Genomic DNA, 22,596 nt, shown 5'->3' on the forward strand with positions numbered 1-22,596 from the left:
CTAAATGAGCTCTCCCTGGAGGCTCTCACTCAGAGCTCCTGCTCCATCTCCTCCCTCCTCTCCCCTCTCCATGCTCTTCCCTCCCCCCTCCCCCCCCCCCCAAGGAGCACCTGCCTTAGGATGTCACCCTTGTTGAGATTGAGCAGAACATTGTAGCCTCGGAATTCCGCTTCACTGGCACAGAGGACGCCCTTGTTAGCCAGGTCCTGGTACATCTCCTTCAGGCTCTGCAAGCACTTGGTCATATTCTCATGGTTGATCTTGGCGTCGAATGAGCACATGGGCTCCTCACACATCGAGTGCGCGCAGTGGATGTGGAAGCGGGTGCACTTCTCGATCAGCGACACCGTGAGGGGGTCACAGAGGTGCTGCTGGGTGATGTCCTACCCAAGGAGAACAGAGCCGGACAAAAGCGGGCAGTGAGAGGGGCATCGTGACTCCAAGTCGGCAGGGTCAGCCCGACGGGTACAGACCACCTGCTTCTCAGGATCGTGGCAACAAGGGTCCGGCAGACATACACGTAGATACAGGCACACGTGTGCACACACACACACACACACACACACAGAGGCAGATGCACACACAGAGGCAGATGAATATATAGAGTCAGACACATACACATACATACAGAAATATATACACAGGCAGACACACACACACACACACACAGGTAGACATAGACACATACACAGACACACAGAGACAGAGATACACAAAGACATACAGATACACATAGGCAGGCCCAGATACACACTGGCAGGCCCAGATAACATTCACAAGGAGATTCAAGTACACACACACACACACACACACACACACACACACACACACACACAGGTACACAGGCAGGCACTTAACACAGACACAGATATACACACAATGACACAGATACACAAGACACCCACACACAGAGACACAGAGACACACACTCTCCATGATTTGGAGGTGCTGTGGGATGATACTTGGGACTCAGTTATCATTATGAAGGTGGTGAGGAATGATCGGCCCTAGTGCAGAACCTGAAGGGACTTCATTCACCTGACACTTTTCTCATCATCTGCGAGCTGGGGACAAGCCTCCTGTGTCTGCCACCTAGGGCCGGCCCGGCCGAGCGAGCCCCCCCAGCTGGGCTATGCTGCCAAAACGGGAGGAGGCTCGGCGCATACCTTCCTTATTCCGCGGGTCCTGTTCCATACAAAGTCGTACCAGTCGCGCGAGCTCCCTTCCCTCTGGTCCATGATCTGAGTGACGAGGTAGTCCATGGTCATGCTGAGCACCCCTGAGGGACGCAGCTCATGAGGCAGAGGCTCCTCCTGGTCAGCTGAGGAGCGGCTGTATTCCTTTATTGCCGCCGCATGGTCCACCTGAGAAGAGGGCAGAAAAGTCTTCCGTTAGTTAGCCTTTGTGACTCCTGCTCGCCCTGGAAGGCCCACACGCCCAACACTTTACTCAGGACTAAACCCCATCACGGCCCGGAGGCCAAGGCGTAGGAGCAAACAGGGGACCTTGCCAGTAGGGAGCTCCTCGCAGGAGCGGGGTGGGCCTATGCAGCTCGGCCGGGCCATCCCGGGTGACTCTCCTCCTCCCCTGAGCTCCTCACTGAGGAACTGAAAAAGGGCCTCTCTGCCCTACCATCACAAGGGTACCGTGGGGCGTGGAGGCTGTGCTCATCATCTGTCGCTACGGCTGGGGGAAGGGCACACCTCCTTTTCCCGTCATACATTCTCCCGATAACAACCTATACCCAGCCTCGTGCTTCTTGAAAGGAGACTCTTAATTTTCTAATAAAGATACAGAACAAGTCTTGTTTAACATCACGGGCTCCCAGGACCCTACACACCAAAGGGTCTGAAAAGCAAACTAGTGCAACTCCTCCCCCAATCTCACAGATGAGGAAGCAGAGAACCAGGAAGGGAAGTGACCAACTGAGGTCACACAGGTCACCAGCGGCAGGGCCGGGACAAGAGCTCAGTCTACCTGGTTCAAATCAAAGGAAAGCTCCAAAAGCATCAGCAGCAATGGACTGATAGATTGTACAGTGATCATCTGTGAGAAAAGCCTCCCTCCCACAGCCCTCAGGATGCCCACAGACTCGAGAAAGGTCAATGATGACCTTGCAGGGGCCGCCTACAGGGCAGCCAAGTCCTTGTCCAGAGAGTGAGCTCTTCTCTCCACAGCCCCTAACCTGAGGCCAAAGGAAGGACCCCCAGCACACCGTCCCGAGCAAAGACCCACAAGTCCATACAGGGCCTCCCACCAGGTGGAAAGGCCGGATTCCCAAAGCTTCCCACACGCTGCCTTATCAGGCAGCCCAGACCACTGCCTCTGCTGAGCCCAGGATGACTTATATGTGGAAGTGTGTCCCGTGGGACCACACCCATCCCAGTCCTGCCATGACCCTGCACCAGGGACCTCTGCCAGGCCTTCCGTGCCCTCCAGCTGCATGTCTATGTGGCCTCCTTGTCACTACGTGGACACCTGAAGGACAACTCACACCAGCCAAGGCCACTAGGCCACCCTTGTATCAGGGACACGTGGCCACGTATCTACACTGTCCCCAGGAGCAGGGACCGGTCGCCAGGTTGGGCTGTGGCGGCAGCGGCTGACAGACGCGGAAGAGGAGGAGGCAAGTGGCCCGGATTTACACCAGTGTCGCTCTTTTACTGACTGCAAGATTGCCGCTGCCCCCCAAACACCCTCTACCACCCACGCATCCTTCCGGAGATGCTCAAAGAGCTGCCGATGATGGAATCGCAATCTTTCTGGGCTCCAAATTTCCCACCTGCTAAGACAAGGACAAGCGTCCCCAGCCCCCAGAAGATTCCAAAGCGGGCACAGGAAGTGGGATCTCACATCCCTGCACCCAGAGCAGACAGGAAGGGCACACCAATGAGGTCACAGCACAGGAGAAATCAAGGCCGGGCTCGGCCCCCACGGGACCCTACCTGATCTGTGCCAGGGATCACTTCGAAAGAGCTCAACTGGTTCCTGGTCTCTCTCATGTACCGCTCTTTCTCAGGACACATGTCTGGGCACGTCCCAACAAAGGCTTTCGCTTTGTCCAGATCCGTTCTCTTGACGCGAGCTAGCCAATGGCAAAGAGAAGGAAGGGATCACTATTAGTTTGGAAGGACCAAGGACAAGGAAGCAGCTCCTTGCTCAAAGAGCCACACGATGCACAGACCCCAGAGGGGTCTCGGCTTGCACGTGAAGGCTGTGGAAGGAGAAGCTGCCAAACTGAGGCTGTGCGGTTAGAGAGGGCCTTGGGATGCCGCACTGTCACTCCTGAAGGCCTCAGGAAAGTAGGAATCCCAAAGGATAGCTCTAAGCAAACACAAAAGTCCTTGTTTTCAGGGGGAAGGGAGAGAAAGAAGAAATAAATAAGCTCTTATTTAATGTCCACTGTGTGCTAAGCGCTTCACAAATTTTATCTCGTTGGATCCTCCTAACACGGCCGGGGCCAACATTATCCCACTCTACAAATGAGAGGTGAAATGACTAGTCCAGAGTCACACAGCTAGGAAAAGTGTGCAGCTGAATTTGAACTCCAGGCCCAGCGCTTGCTGCACTGTCCCATCAGTTGGGGAAGTTTAGGAATGTCTCATTAACACATGGAAAATGAGTCTAGGTGAGAACTAGAAATCACTCTGATAGCTCCCTCTCAGTCCAAGAGCGGACCGTGTCTCCTCTCCATGTTTGGCCTGTATAAACCTCAAATCATGGGTCAGGGCCCCGCAAGCCCCAGCTCTCCCAGATCTCTACTGCACGGGTGCGGTGCTCCAACTCCTACCGAGAAAGCCACCAGCCACAGAGCCCGCCACTCACCTCCCAACTGGGAAGCACTTCCTAGTGCAACACCCCCTGCCCACAAGGAGTTTAGATTCGATCATTTATATCCACGTGGCAACGCCAAGGAAAACGGCAAAGCCACCAAAGAGTCCTCGGTCCTCGCTCACTGTAGCCGAGAGACACAAGAAAACACCTCACGAATCTGCGGCTTATCTGCCACAGTGCTGGCGGCTCCGTAGGAGCTGAGAAGGGGGGCATCTCGGTGCCCACCACCCACCCCAGCTCACCCACAGCCTACCTTGCCTCATGATCTTATCCCTCTGGTCAAGGAGGCGGTACTTGTCCTCCGACGTCTCGGCCACCGTGCCCATCAAGGTGCTGAGGGTGGTCACTGACAGTCCCAGGTTGTCTGAGCTCGGGATCTCAGGCCCAGAATCAAAGGGCTCCCCCTCAAACTGCAGAGACTTGGTATGGCTTGATTTCTTAACTGGAGAACTAGAAAGGAGAACAACGTGCTTGATTGGCTCCCAGAGCTGACTTGACTTACCTGGCCTGCTCGCCATAAAGCCTCAGCTGTAGCTTTGTGATGTCACCGATACAGATGCCTCCTTCACTAACACAGCCTGCACTCCAAGGCTGCCTGTCCTCAATCTCCTGTTAAAGCCCCCCCTGGAAACCTCCTTTTAGCCCCCCACCTTGTGTGAATTTCAGGGGGCACAAGCCCTTGGTTTCTTCCTCCACCACAAAGTCCTTCTCTGAGTTCTCCATGGGCTCTGTAGAGCTCCCACCTGACTGCAGTCCAGCTAGGAGTGAGGGCCCCAAAGCCAGCTAAGAGGAAAACCTGCCCAATACTCCAATACTTTCCTTCTACACACCCAGGATTCTTTAATTGGCTGGGAAGCGGGTTGCCATAAACTTAAATGGAAAGGGCAGGACTACAGCCTCGGCAGCCATTCTAACTGGGGGCAGAGGGTCAGGTCTACAATCTCACTGTCACTGGGAAGTCTAAACAAACTCCTTCGATTTGAATGAGCAAGTAAAACAATTTGCAAAATGACGGCACTGTTAGAGCACCTCTAAAAACTCTCCTGCTCAGTCCAATCCAAGTTTGACTCCAAAGACCCAAAGCTGCCACGCTCTCTCTTCCTCCTGAGCGAGAGGCAAGGGACTTAAGGGGCTGTCTGAGGCAGACATTTAGGGGCATCCGTTTGGCTTAATTCTGTGTATTTATTAGGAAGGTTTCATTCCAATGCTGGAACAGTGGGATGATGGTGGGAAGAGTGCTACAGAATTATTCCATTTGATAAGTTCCCTCATTTAGAAAGGAAGCTTCCACTAAGATTCAATGTGGAAACATCTTCTGTTCGTTTTTATTTCACGGGTCATAAAACATGTTTGCCATTTGTAAGATCAATTCAAATCAGATCCTTAATTCAGAATTCTGACGCATAAATGGACCAAAAAGGCTACCGTTTTATAACGTACAGCCAAAACCACACTCCTCACTACATAAATAGCTCAGTTCCTGATTGTCTAGACAAGATCCCACTTGGCAATTTAATGAGCATTTATTAAGCACCTATTGGGTACTGTGCAGAACACTAGAGACAAGACCAAAGTGAGACAACTTCTCTCCTTGGAGAACCCCCATTTAAGGGGAGGAAACCCCTGTGTGCAGATGAGCACATGTGCAACTGTTCTCTAGCTTTACTCACAGGTTATAACCACCAGGCTTACCTTTTACTCAGAAGGCTGCTGCTACCGCCAGTGGCAGGTCTCAAGAGGGGTTTGCGCAGCGGGGAGCGCTGGAAAGGCGAGTCTTCACAGCTCTGACTAGCTTCCCCCTCACTTGACTTTTTCTCCTTTGGGGAAAAATCCTTCTTACTGGGACCTAAAGAGAATCAACTTAGATCAGGAGTTTCTAAGCCTGGGGTTAGAAGGAGGTGCTCCGCAGGAACTGGACGTTATCATTTAGAACAAAGCAACACGTAGGTGATGAGGAGGGCAGAGGCTGGCTCTGCCACTTAGTTCCTTAAGCTGGTCATCATTGGGCACTGGGGGAGCCACCCACCAGGTCACCCCAATCTGTTCCCACCCCACCATCAGCTTTAAATCCAGCAGAAAAGGGCCAAATCAACTCACTTATTTTTTTCTTGTGCCAGAAGATGAGTACGTCTTTATGCAAGCCTTTCCCTTTCTTCCGAGCCAGGGCAGCAGACGCCTGAAAATCAATTCCAGAACCCCTAAGCAGGAAGTTGGAGCACCAAAGGGAGGGACAATAACTGAGTGGAAAAGGAAGCAGCGGAAACAACTCCAGAGAAAATGTTTGGGAACAAAATGATCCCACTCAAAGCCGGTCATGCTGTGGAGAATATGCGGCTGGCCTCGAACAGAAAAGGGGAAGGAAAAGGATGCACTGCACATGCGACGGCAGCTGCTCTTTATCCGACAGACGTCCTCGTGCTGGGGGACGGCTGACCAAGATGTGGGGTGTGACTACGATGGAATACAATTGGGCTAGAAGAAACAACAAGCAGGTGGAGTCCAGAAAAATTGGGTGTGCTTTCCACTGTTTCCTTTTCACCTCAAGTGAAGTAAGCAGAACATAGTGCACAGTCATAGCAACACTGTAGGATGATCTGCCAGAATTTAGCCCTTCTCAACAATATGGTAATCCAAGACGATTCTAAAGAACTCGCTGGAAAATATTCTCCACCTCCACAGGAAGAACTGGTGAAACATGAATGCAGACCAAAGCACTTTCTCACTTTTTTTTTTCTTTTTTGGGGGTCAGGGCAAAGGGGTCTGTGTTTTCTAATATAACATGGCTAATGTAGAAATACGTTTTGCACGACTACACGTGCGTTATCTGAAGCAAACTGCTCGCCTTCTTGAGGAGAGGATGGGAGGAAGGGAAGCAACACACAACTCAAAATTTTTTTAAATGAATGTTAAAAAACTTTTTAATGCCACTGGAAACACTGAATGAAAGAAATAAAGAGAGAAGGAAAGGGACAGCAACAGAGGCCACACAAGAAAGCATTTCTCACGACAGCAGGAAGCTTCCGAAGGATCAGCTCACTAAGGACAAAGGCTGGCCGTGGCCAGAGGACTCTTTTGGCCAGAGCAACTCTCCAAAACCATGTGTCATGTTACAGATGGGTCGATCTGCCTTGGTGGATAGACTGTCCACTGTCCTTAATCAATTTGCTTTCATTTGGTGACTGGCAACTTGGGCATAGCACCGGCTGCAGCTCAAACCAAGCTGCCACATGTACTGGCAGACATGGCCCACCAACATAAAGCGGGGCAAGAGGAGCAGGAGCCAAAACAACGGGAAATGGGTTTCCTGTTCAAGCCTTTGACACAGAGTTGAAAATCAGAGGCCTCCCTGGCGCAGGAGGCTGATCCAGCCACACAGGCCTCCGGCTTGTGGCCCCTGGGCCTGGAACATTCTCCATCCTCTGCTCCAAATACTAACCAATCACACTGCCTTCCATCTGTTAATCAATCACCCCCCCCAGCTCACCCGCATTTGTCGGGATATAAGTTTGTTTGCTTATTGTTATTTGCTTTGGCCAATAAGCCCTGGAAGACAGGATGGTCTTTATTTTCTTTACAGCCCTGGCACACAGTAGCTGCTCAGTAGATGCCTTAATCATGCCCAAGAAGGAAGGCAAAGACTATCAGAGAGGGAATGGAAGAGGGGGCAACACCCAGAGGAGGCAGAGCTGGGCCAAGTCCAGCAGAGCGCCCCCCCCGCCTCCCCCGGGAGAATACTCACGTGGTCTGAGAAGTGCACGATGGCGAGCTTTCGGTTGCGCCGGGGATAGATGCGCTGCACCTTCCCAAATCGACCAAAGTGCTCCTCCAAGATCGCCCTGTCGTTGAGGTAGTTGGGGATGTTCTTGCACTGAATGGCGGTGAGCTCGCTGGGTGACAGGCTGCTAGAGCTATCCACGCTCTCCTTCTTCCCTCGGCGGGAAGGGGTAACCCTGTTGGCGGACACTGAGAGGGAAGCAGAAGGGAGCTGGGTCAGCGGGGGCTGAGGAGGTGGCCGCATAGGGACCAGAGAATGCCTTTGCCCTTTGGCCTTCCGTTACTCTCAAGAGGCTGCGGTGAGTACGTACCTTCCTGGCCGCTTTTGCCATCCATTTCCTCCTCCTTCAGCCGGGGGATGGACAAGATGGATGAGGTCGCGCCCGCTGCAGCGCCGTGATCCGTCTCGCCGGATTCTAAACTCCCCACTTCCTTTTTTATTTCTTTGCTTCCCAGGCGGCCGCCTTCTTTGTTGCTCCTCAGCATGTCCTGCAGCGTCCGCCCAAACAAGCCGCCGCCCCGCGGGCGAGCCAGGCGGGGGGGACGCTTCTCTGGAGGATGATCTCCCCGTGACAAGAGCTCCACGTCATCTACGGCGTCGTAGTCTCGTCTCCTGGGTGACCGGTCGTGGTCTTCCTTCCTTTTCAGCCCTTTCACGTGCCCAGACAGCAACCCTCCCTGGCCACCAGCATCATCCCTTCCCAGCTTGCCCACTGCTTTGCTCATAGAAAAGGGCTCCCCTACAGAGCCTGGGGATGCGAAGCTCGTGAAGCTGCTCCCTGAACTCCCAAATGCTGGTTTAGGGCCCCTCTTTTCCTCCTCCACATTCTGACTTACAGAGGCAAAAGTCGAAGAGTTGCTAGTTGGTTTGGAGAAAGTAAAACTTGGGCTGGTGCCTGAGCTACTTGAGCCCTGGGAAAACGTGAAGGAGCCCAGCGCCTCAGGCCCACCACTAACTGGGTGGGAGAAGGTGAAAGAGCCCGGAGTGATCTGGCTCTGGGTCTTCTCCGGCTCCGATTCTGCCCCAAAGATCGGTCTGAAGGTTGCGCTTTCAGGAGGCTTAAAGCTGAACTCAGATCGGCCCAAACCGGATGCTTCCCCGCTACCGTGCCCAAAGCTGGGGGTGCTGGGAAAAGCTCCGATATTGGTGGGCGTCTTGAAACTGAATCCCGCATTGCTGGGGGCAGATGTACTGGGGGGTCCGGAAGCCGCCGTGAAGACAGGAGCCTGGGGGGCCGGCACAGAGTGAGACCCGATACCGGAGTTGGCTGAGAATCCTAGCGTAGATCCTGGGGAAGACTGGGTCCCCCCGGAAGTCTGGGCAAATCCTGTGTTCTGCCCTGAGCCCACAGCGTTCTGTCCAAAAAGCGAGGGCTGACCAAATCGAAATGGTGGCTGAACCTGAAATGTTCCCAGGGAGCCACTGGGAGAGGAGGAGAACATACTGGATTGCTGTCCCCCAAAAAGACTGTTGGGGTTCATCTTCCAAACCAATTCTCAAAAAAGATTAAAAGAGCGACGAAACAACCTCCTGCTCTAAGTTTGTCTTCATCTTTGCCATCCCCAGCAGCTGAAAGGCAGAGAAGAGGGAATCACGAGTTAGGAGCAAGACGACACTGGGATCGCCCTCTGAGGCTTGCGAAGGGCTTCCCGCGGGTTCTTTTATTGCACCCTGAGGAGGCCCGGTCCGAAGGGAGTGCAAAACTCCTATTTAACCAGGGGACTCGGACGGGTAATTAGTGATTTGCCCGAGGTCACACAGTAGGAGCATCCGCGCCCCCCCCCCCCCACCGTGCGGTATTCTGTTGGTCAACAGTGACACACGAGAAATAACATGAACTAACTTGGGGTGGAAGTTAAGTGAAAACTAGAGGAACATTTACTTATAGAAACAAAAAAGGGGGGCTGATAATCTAATTGCACAACCCCCCCCACAGGAAAAATCTCTTAGCAATTTCTGCACATCATCACATTAAGTCACAGAGGTGTGAGAGAAGATAGAGGCCAGAGGAACAAGGCCTGGGGTTCAAGGGCCGGCTCGCCCCTCACTGCGCCACTCACAGCCCCCTCCTTCCCCCCCCTTCCCTGTAACTGAGAAGTCTGGCCCGGAGGACTTCTGCTGCTCCCCTCCCCCCACTTCCCCCATAGCTTTCTCCAGCTGGGGACGAGGCAGAGCCAACCCCAGGGGTCTGAGGACTGAGAGGGAGGAGAACTGAGATCAGGGGGAGTGGAGGGGCAGAGGAAGGGAGGAGGAGGGAGAGGAGAGAGGGAAGGGAAGGAGGGAGAAGAGCAAAGGGGGAGGGGCTCAGCCTGAACCCATTCCCAACAGCTGCCTGGGACAGTTTAACAATCAGACCCCATTGGCTGCTGCCGCATTTAATGTCCCGGGGACTCTCACCACAGCCCCATGATGCAAAGAGAGGAGCTCCTGGCACACAGGGGAGGGCTCCCCGGAGGCCCACAGCCCTCCCACACCCGGGAGGGCCCAAGGAGTGCGAGCTCATCTCTCTTCCCAGGCCTTCTTTCCGACTGGGGGACCCCCATCCTGCTGTTCTTTGGAACCATGTTTAGCGAAGGCAGCTCCACGCCTGACCCCCCTCCCAGAAATCTTTGAGCACAGATACACGCCCCTCCCACCCTTCCCGGCTCTCTGCACTCGGACTACTGGGGAGCCCTGCAAGCTCCACCCCTGGTGGTGCTCTCTGGGGGAGGGGCGGGGGCTCCCATTCGGGGACCCCAGAGACCGAGGTCGGGCACCACCTCGTGCCAGTCTTCCCGCCGCTTCCCTCTGCATGCGGGCTCCCCAGGGCCAGACCCAGCCGCGGGATGTCCGAGCTGTGTGACCTTGGGCGAGTCACCGCAAAGGACTCCGCGGGGTGCGGAAAGTTACTGTCCCTGTGGAGAGGAGGGAGTCTCCAGGCAGTCCCCGGCCGGCCAAGGGGCGCTGACCAACCGCCTGGACCCGGCCCGGGCCTCAGGCCCCCATGCTCTCACCCAGCCCGCGAGCACAAGCAGCACTAGTTCGGCACCGACTGCGTACCAGGCTCTGGGCCACCACGGGGCAGGGGGCGGGGCGAGAAGAGAAAGAGCCCCCCCCCCCCCCCCCCCCCCCCCCCCCCCCCCCCCCCCCCCGTCACCCGGGCAAGGCCCGTCTCCGTCCCAGACTCAGTTTCCTCGGCGGGGAGGAGGGGCGGCCCCCTCGGTTCGCCGACGGGGAAACCCGAGGCCGGGACGGGGAGAAGGCTGGCTGCCGGCTCTTCCTGCCTGCAAGGCCTGCGCCCGCCACACATTCAAGCTGCCTCAGTTTCCCCGTCTGTAAGACGAGAAGGAAAGAAGGAAGAAGGCGATACGACCGCTAAGTCCCGACCCGGCAGGGAGACGCCGCCCCAATCCCCCAGCCCCTGCCGGCACTCACCTCCTCGCAGCACGAACAGAAGGACTGGCGGACGTTCAGCCGGCTCCGGGTCCGAGGCCAGCGAAGAGGACGAGGAGCCACCTGCCCGGGGGGCCGTAAACAAAGACGGACCCAAAGCCGCTTCCGGTCGCGCGCGGAAGTGTCTCTCTCTCAGCCCTACCCCGCGACCGGAAGTTGAATTTGCGCTTGCGCAACGTGTGCGTGCTGCGCGTGCGCAGTACGGGTGTTTGCTTCTCTGTGTACCTGCGTGCGTACCTGCGTGGTACCTGATTTAGGAGCCCGCGGAAGTGTGGAAGCCGGGCAGTCGCCGCCGGAGCGCGGGTGGGAGGCAGCTCCTGAAGCCAGCGGGAGCCCTCGGAAGCCAAACCTCTCCTTGTACAGGCGAGCAAACTGAGGCCCCGCGGGGGAGGGGCTTCCCGAAGGGGCGGTGACACGGGAGAAGTGGAGGCCCAGAGGGGCGGGGCTACAGCGAGCCCGCGGGTGCGCGCGGAGGTGGCCCTGAGCGGCCCCTCGTCCTCCTCCTCCTCTTCATTTTGGCCATCTTCATCCTTCTCACCCTCCTCCTCCTCCTCCTTCGCCCTCCCCATCCCCCTTCATCGTGGCCACCCCCGTCCCCAGCCTCACTGCTGTGGTTCAGGATGAGGAAGCCCAAGGCAAACTCCCCCCAGAAGACGCCGGCCTGGGGGCGCTGCCGGGACCAGGCGAGAGGCCGCCAGCTCTGGGAGCCTCAGGGACCCCTGGTCGCTCCTGCCTCGGGGTGCCCCGCCCACGGGGTGTCGGTGTGCCGGGAGGGGGTGCTGCCCCCTGCCTGCGGCTCAGCCCGCTCCCCTCACTGCCCCACTTCCCTTGCTCTTGGAAGCCAGGCACAGGCGGAGAGAAAGCGTGGGGAAGCGCGGTGGGCGTGGCTCTGGACCTGGAGGCCTGGGCTCAGACCGGGGCTCCGCCTTGTTTCGGTGCCTTTGGCTGTTTCCGAGCCTCGGGCCCTCTGAGAGCCCGTTGGACTAAAGGCTTGGTCCTGTCTGGCCACGTTTCCCTGCGGCTCCTAGAGCTGTCAGAGAGGTGCTGGAAAGCGGAGACCTGCCCCGCCTCCCCGTGTGTTACCCTCGCTCTGGGCCCACGTGCACGTGTGACGGCCACTCGCCTGCGGCGCTGTTGTTGCCGAGCTCTCGGGAGCCCTTTCTGCTGCCCCTTGGGCTCTGGCTCCTGGTCCCAGAAGCTCCTCCAGCCGCACCGCTGCTAACGGCTCCCCGCTCCTCTCCCTGGCGTCTGGCGGGGCCGCTCCCGCGTCCGTTAGAACCCTTACAAAGTGAGCAGCCACTTGCCTGAGTCAGCCTGGCCCTTAGCAAACCCTCCCCCCCTGAGGCATCTAAGTACTGGTCGGAGTTCCCACTTTGGGGAGAGTCACAAGCCACAAACCCTCTCAGAGGAGGGCTCAGCCTTGGAGTTCACACCTCGAAAAGCCGTACAAAGGAGCTGAGTTAGTGAAGTGGGTCAGGTCAGAAGAAGCTGCGCTCTCGGAGGCGGAGGCAGAGGGCAGCCAGATTCATTCACTCCTTCTCACGCCAAGGGGTGGCCGGCCGCCTGCCCTTCCCCCACTGAGACCAAGCTGGTCTGAAAGGCTCTCCCGAAAGCTGCCGGGCCCCAGGCAAGGGAACAAGACTCGCAAGGAGAAAATAAACGCTTGGATTTTACCAGCTGGCTGCATTTGGGTGATTGATCTGAACCGAAACTAAAGCTGCCTCTGAAAACCTCCCCGAGAAAGCCTCTCCCGGAGAACCATCACACGCCCCCACCAGGTCCATCAGGCTTTCTGTCTTGCCGCTGTTTGTTCCTCCTGGGTCTCTTGCTGGTTCTTCTTTCCCTTTCCTGCACTTAGGATAGTTTACCTCTCCATTTCTCTAAACCATTTGTGTCTTAGGAACAAAAGAAAGCTTAGGGCTCATACACACTGGAGGATTGGTTGAAGAAGATTCCGGAGGCGCATGGAAGCCATCTTGGGGTGCTTAAAGAAGGGTCAGGCTCATTCTCCTTGGTCCCAGAGGACAGAACGGGAGGTGACGGAGAGAAATCCGAGTCTGAGACTGGGTTTGAACGCAGGTTCTTCTGGCTGCACCTGTTGAAGAGCCGGGAAAGGATGAGGTCAGGGCTCAGCCTCGGCAGTGAGAAGACCTTTGTCAGCAGTAGGAGTGAAAGCTTTACAGGGGAACCTGTCACGTCACAGGATGGGGGCAGGGAGCTCTGCGGTTGGAAGTGTGAAGGGTGGTCCTCCGCTGAGAAGGGGAGAGGCCCGGGGAGAGACGCGGAGGCTGCGGCCGATAAAAGGCCTGGGAAGAGGCAAAGCTGGCTAAAGAATGTTCTCGCGCTTCCTTCTCACGTGCAGGGGCCTCTTAGCTGTGCCGTGGTTTGGTTTTTTGTTTTAAAAAACGGTTTTAGCGAGTTAAGAGATCTAAATTCTGCCAAAGAGAGAGAGAGTGTTGGGTTTCCAGTCAACCAGTCTGCAAGGAAGAGCCTGGAGGCCGAGCTCTGAGCCAAAAGGCTGCGTGTCGGACGTTCCTCGCGTTCTGCGGTGCCCCAGGTCCCCAAGGCCTTGTTTTTGTGGGGCCTTTTCAGAAGAGGCCGGCAAAGTACAGAGCCTCGTTTGCTTAGTTTCAAGTCCCGGGTAGAGAGGAGCAGAAAAATGGCCGTGATGTGGAGCCGAAAGCATCACTGTGGCTTTTTGGTTTTGTTTTGAGCTGTTGGACCGGTGTTTATAAACTCTGTTCTAATTGTCAACATGCTACATTGTGCTCCCTTGTGAATAGAGCTCGGGCTTAGAGCAAGCTGACCTTGATCTCGGTCAGAACACGCTTCTTAGCCTTGAATCTTGACTTTGGCCAGAAAACTCATCCCTATAAGGTCGGTCGGTCTCTGCTCGGGAACCTCGAAGCACAACCATTGCTGAGCGCTCCCAGCTAACGTTTCTGCTCGTGCTGTTGTTAGGCGACCGTGGTATCACTTGCCGGATCTAATGTTGGCGCTCGTGTGTAATTCGCAGGGTCTCCTCACAACCCACTTAGGGTCCTCCCGGTCTCAAGATGAGCCTCGTGCTCAGGAACCTGCAGAGCGTCATCCCCATCCGGAGGGTCCCGCTTCGGGCCAGAATCGAACTGCTCCGAAACATCCTGGGCATCCGGCAGTTTGACCTGGGAGTGATATGTATGGACAACGCGGGCATTCAGCGCCTTAACAGAACCTACAGACGCAGCCACGGCCCCACCGACGTGCTCTCGTTTCCCTTTCACGAGGTAAGGTGGCTTCTTGGCTGCTCCGGGCCTGCCTCGCCTCCAGAGCCCCGATTTTATTCCCATTATGGAAGGTCAGGCTCACGGGGGCCTGTTTTCAGACAAGTCGTTTCTCCTAGAGATTGTCTTTTCTCCCTTTTATTCGAGAAGCCTGGTAGTGGCGGGGAAACAATCGGGTCTGTGCCTTTGGGGGCCCCGAGGGGGAGGGGCTGTTCCCACCATGGCCTCCATACCCTGGTCAGTCAGGCCACCCCTGCGGGGTCATGCTCCGAGAGAGCCAGACGCCCAGGGCCCCTCGAGGAGGGGACAGGGCCTGCCCGGCCCGGAGAAGAGAAGGCTTCGGGAACCTCCTGCCGGTCTGAAGGGATTCATTGGCCTTTTCCATGGGGCCCCAGAGCGGACACCAAGGGAGGGGCTGCAGCGGGGCCCGCAGGGTCTCTAGAGAAGCAAAAGACTCCCTTGGCCTTAGGGCTGGATGTGGCCTTGTGACTCTGGGGCTCTCAGCGGCCTCGGACGCAGTACTGATCAGTGCTTGCTGAGGAGGTTCCCAGGCGGGGCCTCTCTGGCCCGTCTTTGGGGTGTTTTAAAACTTTTTCCCAATTACGCACAAAGGTTTTTAGTGATTTTTTTAGAACTTCAAATTGCAGATTTTATTCCCCCCACTCCCGCACGCAGCCGACTGGCCTTTGCTGCGCCCTTCTAAGTGCTCTGGGGCCGGAGGGGCGTCCGAGCCTCTGTGTGCTGCGCTGCTCGGCAGCCTCTGGAGGCGCTGTTCCAAGTTGTCTGCTTGGGGGGGAGGGGAGGGGGGGGCTGCCTTCCACCCACCCCCGCCCGGCTCAGCCAGAGCTTTGGGTCTTTAACCCTTCTGTTGCCTCTGGGACTCAGCCCTCGTTTTCTCCCACAGATGCAGGATTAAGCAAGAGGGACAGAGCAGAGAGTTGGGGAGGGGGGCGGCCCATTGGTGTCACTTCGGGCCTGGCACACTGTCACGCTGCTTCTCTGTCTTGGCAAAGCTCTCCCAGCAGCCTCTGGGGTGCCCACCTCGATGGCACAGTTAGGACATGTCCAAGATGACAAAGGAGAGTAAAGGTCTTTCAGGCTGCCCGGGGGTTGTTGGTGAAAGTTGGGGCTCCCGGAGGGAAGATTGTCCCCCAGAACATAGGACATGGGCGAGGGGGTGTGGTCGCTGGTTAAACTGGCACTCGTCGCATTCTCGGAGCAGCCTGCCTGGGCCTGGAGAAAGGGGTCGCCCAGGGTTTGAGCGGGAGGGAACCCCCCCTCCCCCCCATCCTAGCACTCATCCTCTGAGGAAGGACGCTGGCTGTCTCGGGTGACCTGATTGTGTCAGAGTGGGCTTCCCAGCCCCCGGGGACCACAGCCTTCCAGTTGCCCCCCCAGCGCTGCCTGGGGCCGATAGCATTGGGGGTCGTGTTTTCCCCTTGGCAGAACCTGAGGGCAGGGGCAGTGCCTCAGCCCGAGAGCCGCGACGACTTCAACTTGGGAGATCTCTTCCTGGGAGTGGAGTACATCTTCCACCAGTGCCGAGAGAACGGGGAAGACTACTACGACGTCCTGACGGTGAGCGGCGGGGAGCGCGGCCCTGCTCCTTTGTGCTCGGCCCCCGAGAGCATCTCCAGGGAGGGCCGCGGGGCGGGGTTTGTGCAACCAGGGCCCCCTCATTCCTCCAGAGGCACGTAGCGAATGTCGGGGGAGGAAAGCAGAGGCCCGCTGGGGCCAGCTGCCGGGTCGGGGAGAACCGTCCGGGCGCTGCGAGGCCGTTAACCTTTTGGCCACCTTTGCGATCTCTGAGACCTCTCCAGAAGAGGAGTGAGGTCCAGGAGGCCGGCAGCCAGAGCAGTGGCAGATCCTCCTGTGCTCCCCCCTGTCCTCCCATGCTCCCTCCTCCCCCCCACGATCCCTTCCACCCCCCTCACTCAGCAGGGCCTCATGGCCAGACCCACAGGCCTGCAGGGAGCTGAGCTCCCCAGGCCTGTGAGGGGAATTCCCGCTTTCAGCTGTTCCTGCCCAGACTTTGTAGGGGGCGGGCTGGGCTTCAGGAGGGCCCCCATCGAGTCCCTGCTGGGAGTCCATGCCCCCCCTTCCCAAACTGAGTTTGGACCAGACGCCCGTGTCCTCATCACTGATCCAGGTCACGGCCCAGACCCGCTCACCCTGTGCCTCGGCCCAGCCTTAACCCAGAATAAAAAGGGGCGGGGGCGGCTCTCCAGCTTAGTTCCTTCGCGTTACCCGCGGGTCCTTTCCGTGGAACACGTGGGTCCGTTTCTTTGCCAGGTGACGGCGGCTCACGGGCTCTGCCATTTGCTCGGGTACAAGCACAGCACAGCAGCCGAGTGGCAGGAGGTAGGTGCCGGGGTCCGGTTCCCACAGTGCCCCGTTCCCACGCAGGCCCTGCTCGTGAGCAGCCCCCTCCCCCCAGAGTCGTCAGCATTGCCCGTCCGCGGGGCTGCCGTGGGCTTGGGGGGGAGGAGCCGGGTCTGATTTCTGGGGTTCTGCTTGTGTCAGCCTGGCCACCGGGGGTGGGGCTGTGTCATCTCACATGGAGAGGGGGGATTGGGGGATAAAGTCACTCAAGGAGGCACAAAAACAAACGGTGGAAAGGAAAGTGTGGTCAGTGGGCCCGGTTCCGCTCCCCGCCGGTGCTTTCTCCCTGGCCGGGCCCACTTGCTGCAGCATCTGCCAGTCCCGGGGCTCGCTCCAGCCCTCCGCACACGGCCTGATGGCCCTTCCTGCCCCCTCTGCTTCAGATGTATCGCAAAGAAAAGCTCACGCTGGAAGCGCTGAACAAGGTCGCCGGGACCAGCCTCCAGCCCCTGACCAAGAACCTTTTTGGATGATGCCCTTCACGGATCTGTCGTAGCTGCCCCGAGCTCAGGGACCAGACGGGACGGCGGCCCCGGACGGGGGAGTGGGTGCAGCAAGGAGCTGTGGCTCCCGAGGGGGGCGGGAGGGGGGGGGCTGAAGGCAGCTGCCCCAATGGCGGGCCCCACTCTCCTGGGACACCGGGAAGCACAGGTCCTGCCACCTGCCCAGGAAGGGAAGAGTGCCTGAGGGCATGGGCAGTGCCCCCTGGAGCTTTGGGGCCAAAAGGCGAGAGGATGGGGAAGTAGGACAGTGTGCTACAGTTTAGAGGGCAAGGAGAAGCGGGCACCTCACCAGGCTCCGGGCCAGCTGGTGTGGCCGAGCAAGGCCTGTGGGCTCTCCGCCGGGGTTCTCGAGGAAAGACCTGCAGGCTTGGGGAGCCCCAGGGCCCTCCATCCATTGGTGAGGGCCACGTTGGCTCTTGGGATCAATATGTGCCCATTGCCCAGACTCCGGGCCAGGATGCCTCACCTGCGGGGCAAGGACCCCTCGGGGCCTTTGGGCCCGAGCCTGGACAGAGCCTGGAGGAGTCCCTCAGTCACATGAAACCCTTGGGAGAAGGGGCAAGCCGGCATCAAGGCCGCCCTTTCCAGGTCTCTCGAGGCTGACAGGTGGCACTTGGGAGCCCCGTCCTCCCCTTGGGGGGCTTGATTAGCTTTTCTAAGTCCCTGATAGCCAGGGCCAGCCTTCTCCTCAGAGGCGGGGCTTCCATCCCTGGGGCCTGGGGGAGGAGCCTGGCAGTGTGCTGGCCTGCTGTGGGGGGCAGGGTGGCCAGCCCTGGCAGCCGAGAGGAAGCAGCCCGGGAGGGGAGACCCGAGGCCCTCTCCCTGGGCCTCCAGGGGGGACAAGTCCTGTTCCTTTGCTCCTGCTTAGCCACCGTTGCCGTTTTCCTGTGAGCTCGCTGCAGAACGGGAGTGCTTCCTCAGCCAGATGCTTCTCCCCAGTTTGTTTACCGAGTAGACTGACCCCCTCTAGGGGAGGGAGAGCCTTGGGGGGCTCACGAGCAAAACCGGGGGGAGCCATTGCCCATCATGTGGGGACTGAGCCACAGGGACGGCACGTGGGCCCGCTCGGGGCCAGGCACCCGATGAGAGCCGCTCATTCACTGCTCCCAAAGCCGCGGGCATGATGGGCTCAGGGCGGGGACTCGCGGTCCGGGCGGTACCGAGGGCAGCCTCTGGGGCCCAGAGCCAGGGCGGGAGGCCCCTCACCTGCATCCTGGCCAGCAGAGGGAGCTGCATCACTGACTGACCGACTGGGACATGGCGCTGAGCCGGGAGAGGGACATAGCCAAGGGGTGGGGGGTCTTCGCTCAGCCGGCAGCACAGCTGGTCCTCAAACCTGCAAGCAAGGGCGGGCTGAGGGGGCACCATGGACACAACCACAGCTCGCCCACCCCCCCCCTCCTCAGCGGGAGAGCAGAACAGACCTTGGACCCTTGTCCTTCAGTGCTGACGAGCACCACTGGGGACATCCCAGAATCAATGTGGGGGGGTGAGGGGGAGACCTCGCCTGGTTCCTGGGAGCCCCCTCCTTGGGGGTCCGAGGGCCCAGCTCCTTCCAAGCTGTCAGGACACCAGGAGCCTGGGATGTTCTTCCCCCTCGGGGCTCCCTCCTTCAAAGTCGGCGCCCCCCTCCCAGAGTCCAGGACCTTCTCCCGAGGGAAAGCGCCCGGTATGCAGCAGGCGCCAACTCGCTGTTGGCCCAGCACTTGCTTTTTGCTCTCCTCCTCCACGCAGATGCCGGTGAGCGGACACTCCTGGAGGCCTTTCTGCCGGAAGGGCGGGCTGTGGCTCCTGTTCTCCGTGCTGGGCAGAGGGAGGGGCGCCTGCGGGCACTCCTCCCCCAAGCCAGAGGGCCCTCCCGGGCTGCCTGGGAACCTGAGAGCTTTAGCCAGAAGCCGCGGGAGGGAAAGCGCTTCCTAAGGAGGAGAGAGGCGCTGGGCTCCCCCTCTCTAGGGGTCACAGGCAGAAGCACTGGGGGTAATTCCGCTCCCTCCCATGAAGCCCGAGGCCATTCAGAGGAAGAGTCGGCCCTGCTTCCATGACAAACTCGTTTAAAATATAAAAAGACACGTGGACCCGCCCGTCCTGCCCACGGCCCCTGCGGGAACACACCTCGCCAGAGGGGAGGCTGGGCGATGGCGGTCGCTCCCCATAGGGGGCTCCACACTGCTTAGCAGCTGCTGGGAAGTAGCGCAACGTTGCTGGGCCCGGGAGGGTCTTTTATTCCTTTACTAAAACCTGCCCTTTCGCCTCCCCCCAAATGGAGAGTAAGGCCAAGGTCCCCGTTGCCGCCCGCGTGTCTCGGTGTCCCTCCCAGGAGGTTATCACTGGGTCCCGCAATGCTGGCTGCTCATCAAGGCTTCCAAACCCTTTGTACAGCCCCTTTCCCCCCCTCCCCCCACAGCGGCTCCATCGCACCTGGTGCCCCCCTCTTCCTGGGGACGGCCGCCCCCTCGGCCCAGCGCTTTGCCCCCACAGCCGCGTTTCCTGCACCCTCCGAGTCTTTTCTGTTAGCACCGACCCCTCCAATTCTCCATTCCCCGGGCGGGTTCTCCCTTGACCAGTTGGGAGGAGAGGAAGTTGCAGGGTCGGGGCCCACGCCGGCCACTGCGCTCTGACTTGGGGAGTGCCCCCCCCCCCAACCTCCCGCATGTTCCCCTTGGGTGGAATGGAGAGAGAAAGTGAAGAACTTAAGAGGAACGGTTCAATTCTTTTTCTGTATTTTATTATCTCTCTGCCCCCGGGACCTGCAGAAGTCCGGGTGTGCGAGCCAGTATTTACTTAAAGCTAGATGGATTTACTTAACCAGAAATGATGCCATTTCTCCTTGTTGAATGTTATCAGTATTTAGATGTTAAATGCCGTCAGCTCAGAAAGCTCAAGTTTGAGAAGCCGACGATGATTCCTCTCGGAATCGGGGAAACGAAGCGTTCCCTGCCGATCTGCCTTCGGCACCAACTTTTACCATTCAGTTAGGGGAGAGGGCCCCTATCTCTCAGCGCTCCCCACCCTATGATGTAATCCTTTGTAACAGAGCCTATAAAAACTGCGGAGCTTCCCTAAATCTTTAGCCCTTCTACCGCGAGCTTTCTCTCCCTCCTGGCAGTGGAATTGCTCCTTCTCATGAGAATTTATGAATAAATAACTTTTCTGCTTTCTACTGATTGATCTGAGTAGTCGTTTTGGGGAAAGGTCTACGTCCCTCACACCCTTCTGTAGCTTCCACACGGGGGCCTTGGCTCAGCGGACTCCCTGGCATCGCCCCCCCCCCCCCCGGACGCCTCTGGGCTCGGAGCCTTGCTGCCCAGGCAGGAGGGCCCACACGGGGCTCGGGCTCAGGGGCTCCTGCTCCATCTCCACCCTCTCAGCAGGGGCTTCAGTCCCATTCTGTTCCTCTTGAACCTTGCCCTTGTCCTTATCTCAATCAGCGCCTTGAGGTAGGATTGGAACTCGGATCCAGGAAGCCCGGACTCGCGGCAGAGCCCGGAGAAGCCCATTGACTGATGCCGAGCCGTCCCTTTGGCTCAGGGAGACCCCGTGACTTGTAGGATGCCCAGCTAGGACCTTTCGCAGAAAAGGAGCTTCTGTCCTTTCCCATCACTGCGTCCCTCCGGATGTCTTTGGGACCTGTGTGGATGCCCTGCTCCCATTATCCTCTGGGCTGGCCCCTCCCCGTGTAGGGGAGGAGGGGCTTCCCAGGGGATGCTATGGATTGGTGTCAAGAGCTCCTTGCATTTACCCGGGAGGTAACAGGGAGCCAGGTAGGCCCTGTGGTTTCCTGCTGTAGGAAAGCCACTTTGTGCCTGCGGGTAAGAGGGGCAGGGGCACTGGGGCCGAGCAGGCAGCCCTGGGGCTGAGCAGTTTCTGGTAGAAATACCGGCCCCGCATCTGGCTCGGTCCTGATCCAGTTCATCCAGGAAAACCCAGAGGCAGGATCACTCACTTCCACCAGGGCTGTGGGGGATGGGCTGGCCCCCTTGCCCGACGTGGGGGCCGACTCCATGGCAGAGCCCTCCCACCACCCCCCGGCTGGCTCTGTGGCCCCAGGGGGAGGGACGGCAGGTCAGCTGAGTGAGTGGAGAGCCACGCCTTCTCAGCCATATGTGAGCGTCCCTTCCCAGCAGGCGCAGTCTCCCTCCCAGGCCAGGGGGAGGTCCTGTCCTCAGGGCGCCTCCATTCTCGGCCAAAGAGAGGCGCTCTTCCTCCTGACTCCAACCCCCTCAGATGGCCTCCCACCTCCCCTCGGAGGCGCTCCCCCTCTGGAGGGCAGTCTTAGGCCTCTTGTTTCCTTGGCACACAGTACCTACTTCATAAATATTTGCTGACAGTGCTACTACTGGGCTTATACCCCAAAGAGATACTAAAGGAGGGAAAGGGGCCTGCATGTGCACGAATTTGCGGCCGCCCTGTCTGCAGGGGCCAGAAACTGGAACCTGAGCGGTGCCCGTCACCAGGGGAAGGGCTGAATAAGTTGTGGTCTATGAATGTTATGGAATATTATTGTTCGGTAAGGAATGACCAGCAGGACGAATACAGAGAGGACTGGCGAGACTCACAGGAACTGATGCTGAGGGAAACGAGCAGGGCCAGGAGATCACTGTTTACTTCAACAACAACACTATATGATGATTGACTGTGATGGACGTGACCATCCTCAGCAATGAGAGGACCCAAATCAGCTCCAATGGGGCAGGAATGAACTGAAGCAGCTCTGCCCAGCGAGAGAACTCGGGGAGATGACTAGGAATCAGCACATCGAATTCCCAACCCCTCTATTTTGGCCCACCTGCATTTTGGATTCCTTCCCAGGCTGATTGTACGTTATTTCAAAGTCTGACTCTTTTTGTGCAGCAAAATAACTGCTTGGACATGTATACTTATATCATATTTAATGTATACTTTAACATATTTAACATGTATCGGTCTCCCTGCCATCTGGGGGAGGGGATGGGGGGAAGGAGGGGAAAATTGGAACAAAAGGTTTGGCAATTGTCAATGCTGAAAAATTACCCAGGCATAGAACTTGCAAATAAAAGCTATTAAAAAAGTGAAAATAAATATTGCTGACTATGAGCAAACCTGCAGCAGGAGCCAGTACTCCCGACTTGGGGTGGGAAGGGAGGTGCAGTCCCCGAGGGCTCCTTGTAGGAGGTTCCACCCCAGCAGGGCCGGTTTTAAGAGTACAGGTGGGATCAAAGCCAGCCTGTTTGGCTCTGTGACCAGCCTGGCCCAAACACCGCTGGACTTCGCGTGATCCGGACACTCAGTCGGCAGTTGAAGCCCGAAGCCCTTTAGGCGGCGAAGGAGAGATTCCGACCGCGGGTCCAAAGGCTGGCACCAGGCAGAGGGAGAGAGCCGGGCTGCCGAGGGCCCTGTGGAGAGGAGAGTCTGGGCCAGGCTGACGAGG

The 22,596-nt window shown here is 57.9% G+C and overlaps 2 protein-coding genes across 2 annotated transcripts in view; one reads left to right on the forward strand and one right to left on the reverse strand.

Annotated features, from left to right (window-relative positions):
* MCM3AP (minichromosome maintenance complex component 3 associated protein) overlaps positions 1 to 11,128 on the reverse strand; it is a 31,686-nt gene extending 20,558 nt beyond the window's left edge. The window contains exons 1-9 of the mRNA XM_051998302.1: positions 11,024 to 11,128; positions 7,920 to 9,178; positions 7,574 to 7,797; positions 5,932 to 6,010; positions 5,527 to 5,680; positions 4,088 to 4,284; positions 2,946 to 3,085; positions 1,167 to 1,364; positions 115 to 383 (exon numbers count right to left, since the gene is read on the reverse strand). Of these exons, the coding sequence (XP_051854262.1) occupies positions 115 to 383; positions 1,167 to 1,364; positions 2,946 to 3,085; positions 4,088 to 4,284; positions 5,527 to 5,680; positions 5,932 to 6,010; positions 7,574 to 7,797; positions 7,920 to 9,090 (2,432 nt within the window). The 5' untranslated portion in view covers positions 9,091 to 9,178; positions 11,024 to 11,128. The remainder of the gene's footprint in view (positions 1 to 114; positions 384 to 1,166; positions 1,365 to 2,945; positions 3,086 to 4,087; positions 4,285 to 5,526; positions 5,681 to 5,931; positions 6,011 to 7,573; positions 7,798 to 7,919; positions 9,179 to 11,023) is intronic.
* Positions 11,129 to 11,243: 115 nt separating this feature from the next.
* Positions 11,244 to 20,349, forward strand: YBEY (ybeY metalloendoribonuclease). Its single transcript, XM_051998345.1, has 5 exons — positions 11,244 to 11,404; positions 14,058 to 14,307; positions 15,751 to 15,882; positions 16,597 to 16,665; positions 17,070 to 20,349. The coding sequence occupies exons 2-5, from the start codon at positions 14,098 to 14,100 to the stop codon at positions 17,157 to 17,159; spliced, it is 501 nt and encodes a 166-aa protein (XP_051854305.1). The 5' UTR covers positions 11,244 to 11,404; positions 14,058 to 14,097; the 3' UTR covers positions 17,160 to 20,349.
* The last annotated feature ends 2,247 nt before the right edge of the window (positions 20,350 to 22,596 follow it).

The sequence above is a fragment of the Antechinus flavipes genome, chromosome 4 (genome assembly GCF_016432865.1).
Source record: "Antechinus flavipes isolate AdamAnt ecotype Samford, QLD, Australia chromosome 4, AdamAnt_v2, whole genome shotgun sequence".
NCBI lineage: Eukaryota > Metazoa > Chordata > Mammalia > Dasyuromorphia > Dasyuridae > Antechinus > Antechinus flavipes.

What these genes read in the sequence shown, in the direction of transcription:
- YBEY (XM_051998345.1), top strand. Translation starts at nt 14,098, where the DNA reads ATGAGCCTCGTGCTCAGGAACCTGCAGAGCGTCATCCCCATCCGGAGG. An exon ending in TCTCGTTTCCCTTTCACGAG is followed by an intron (nt 14,308 to 15,750) that starts GTAAGGTGGCTT and finishes TCCCCTTGGCAG; the next exon opens with AACCTGAGGGCAGGGGCAGT. An exon ending in ACTACTACGACGTCCTGACG is followed by an intron (nt 15,883 to 16,596) that starts GTGAGCGGCGGG and finishes TTTCTTTGCCAG; the next exon opens with GTGACGGCGGCTCACGGGCT.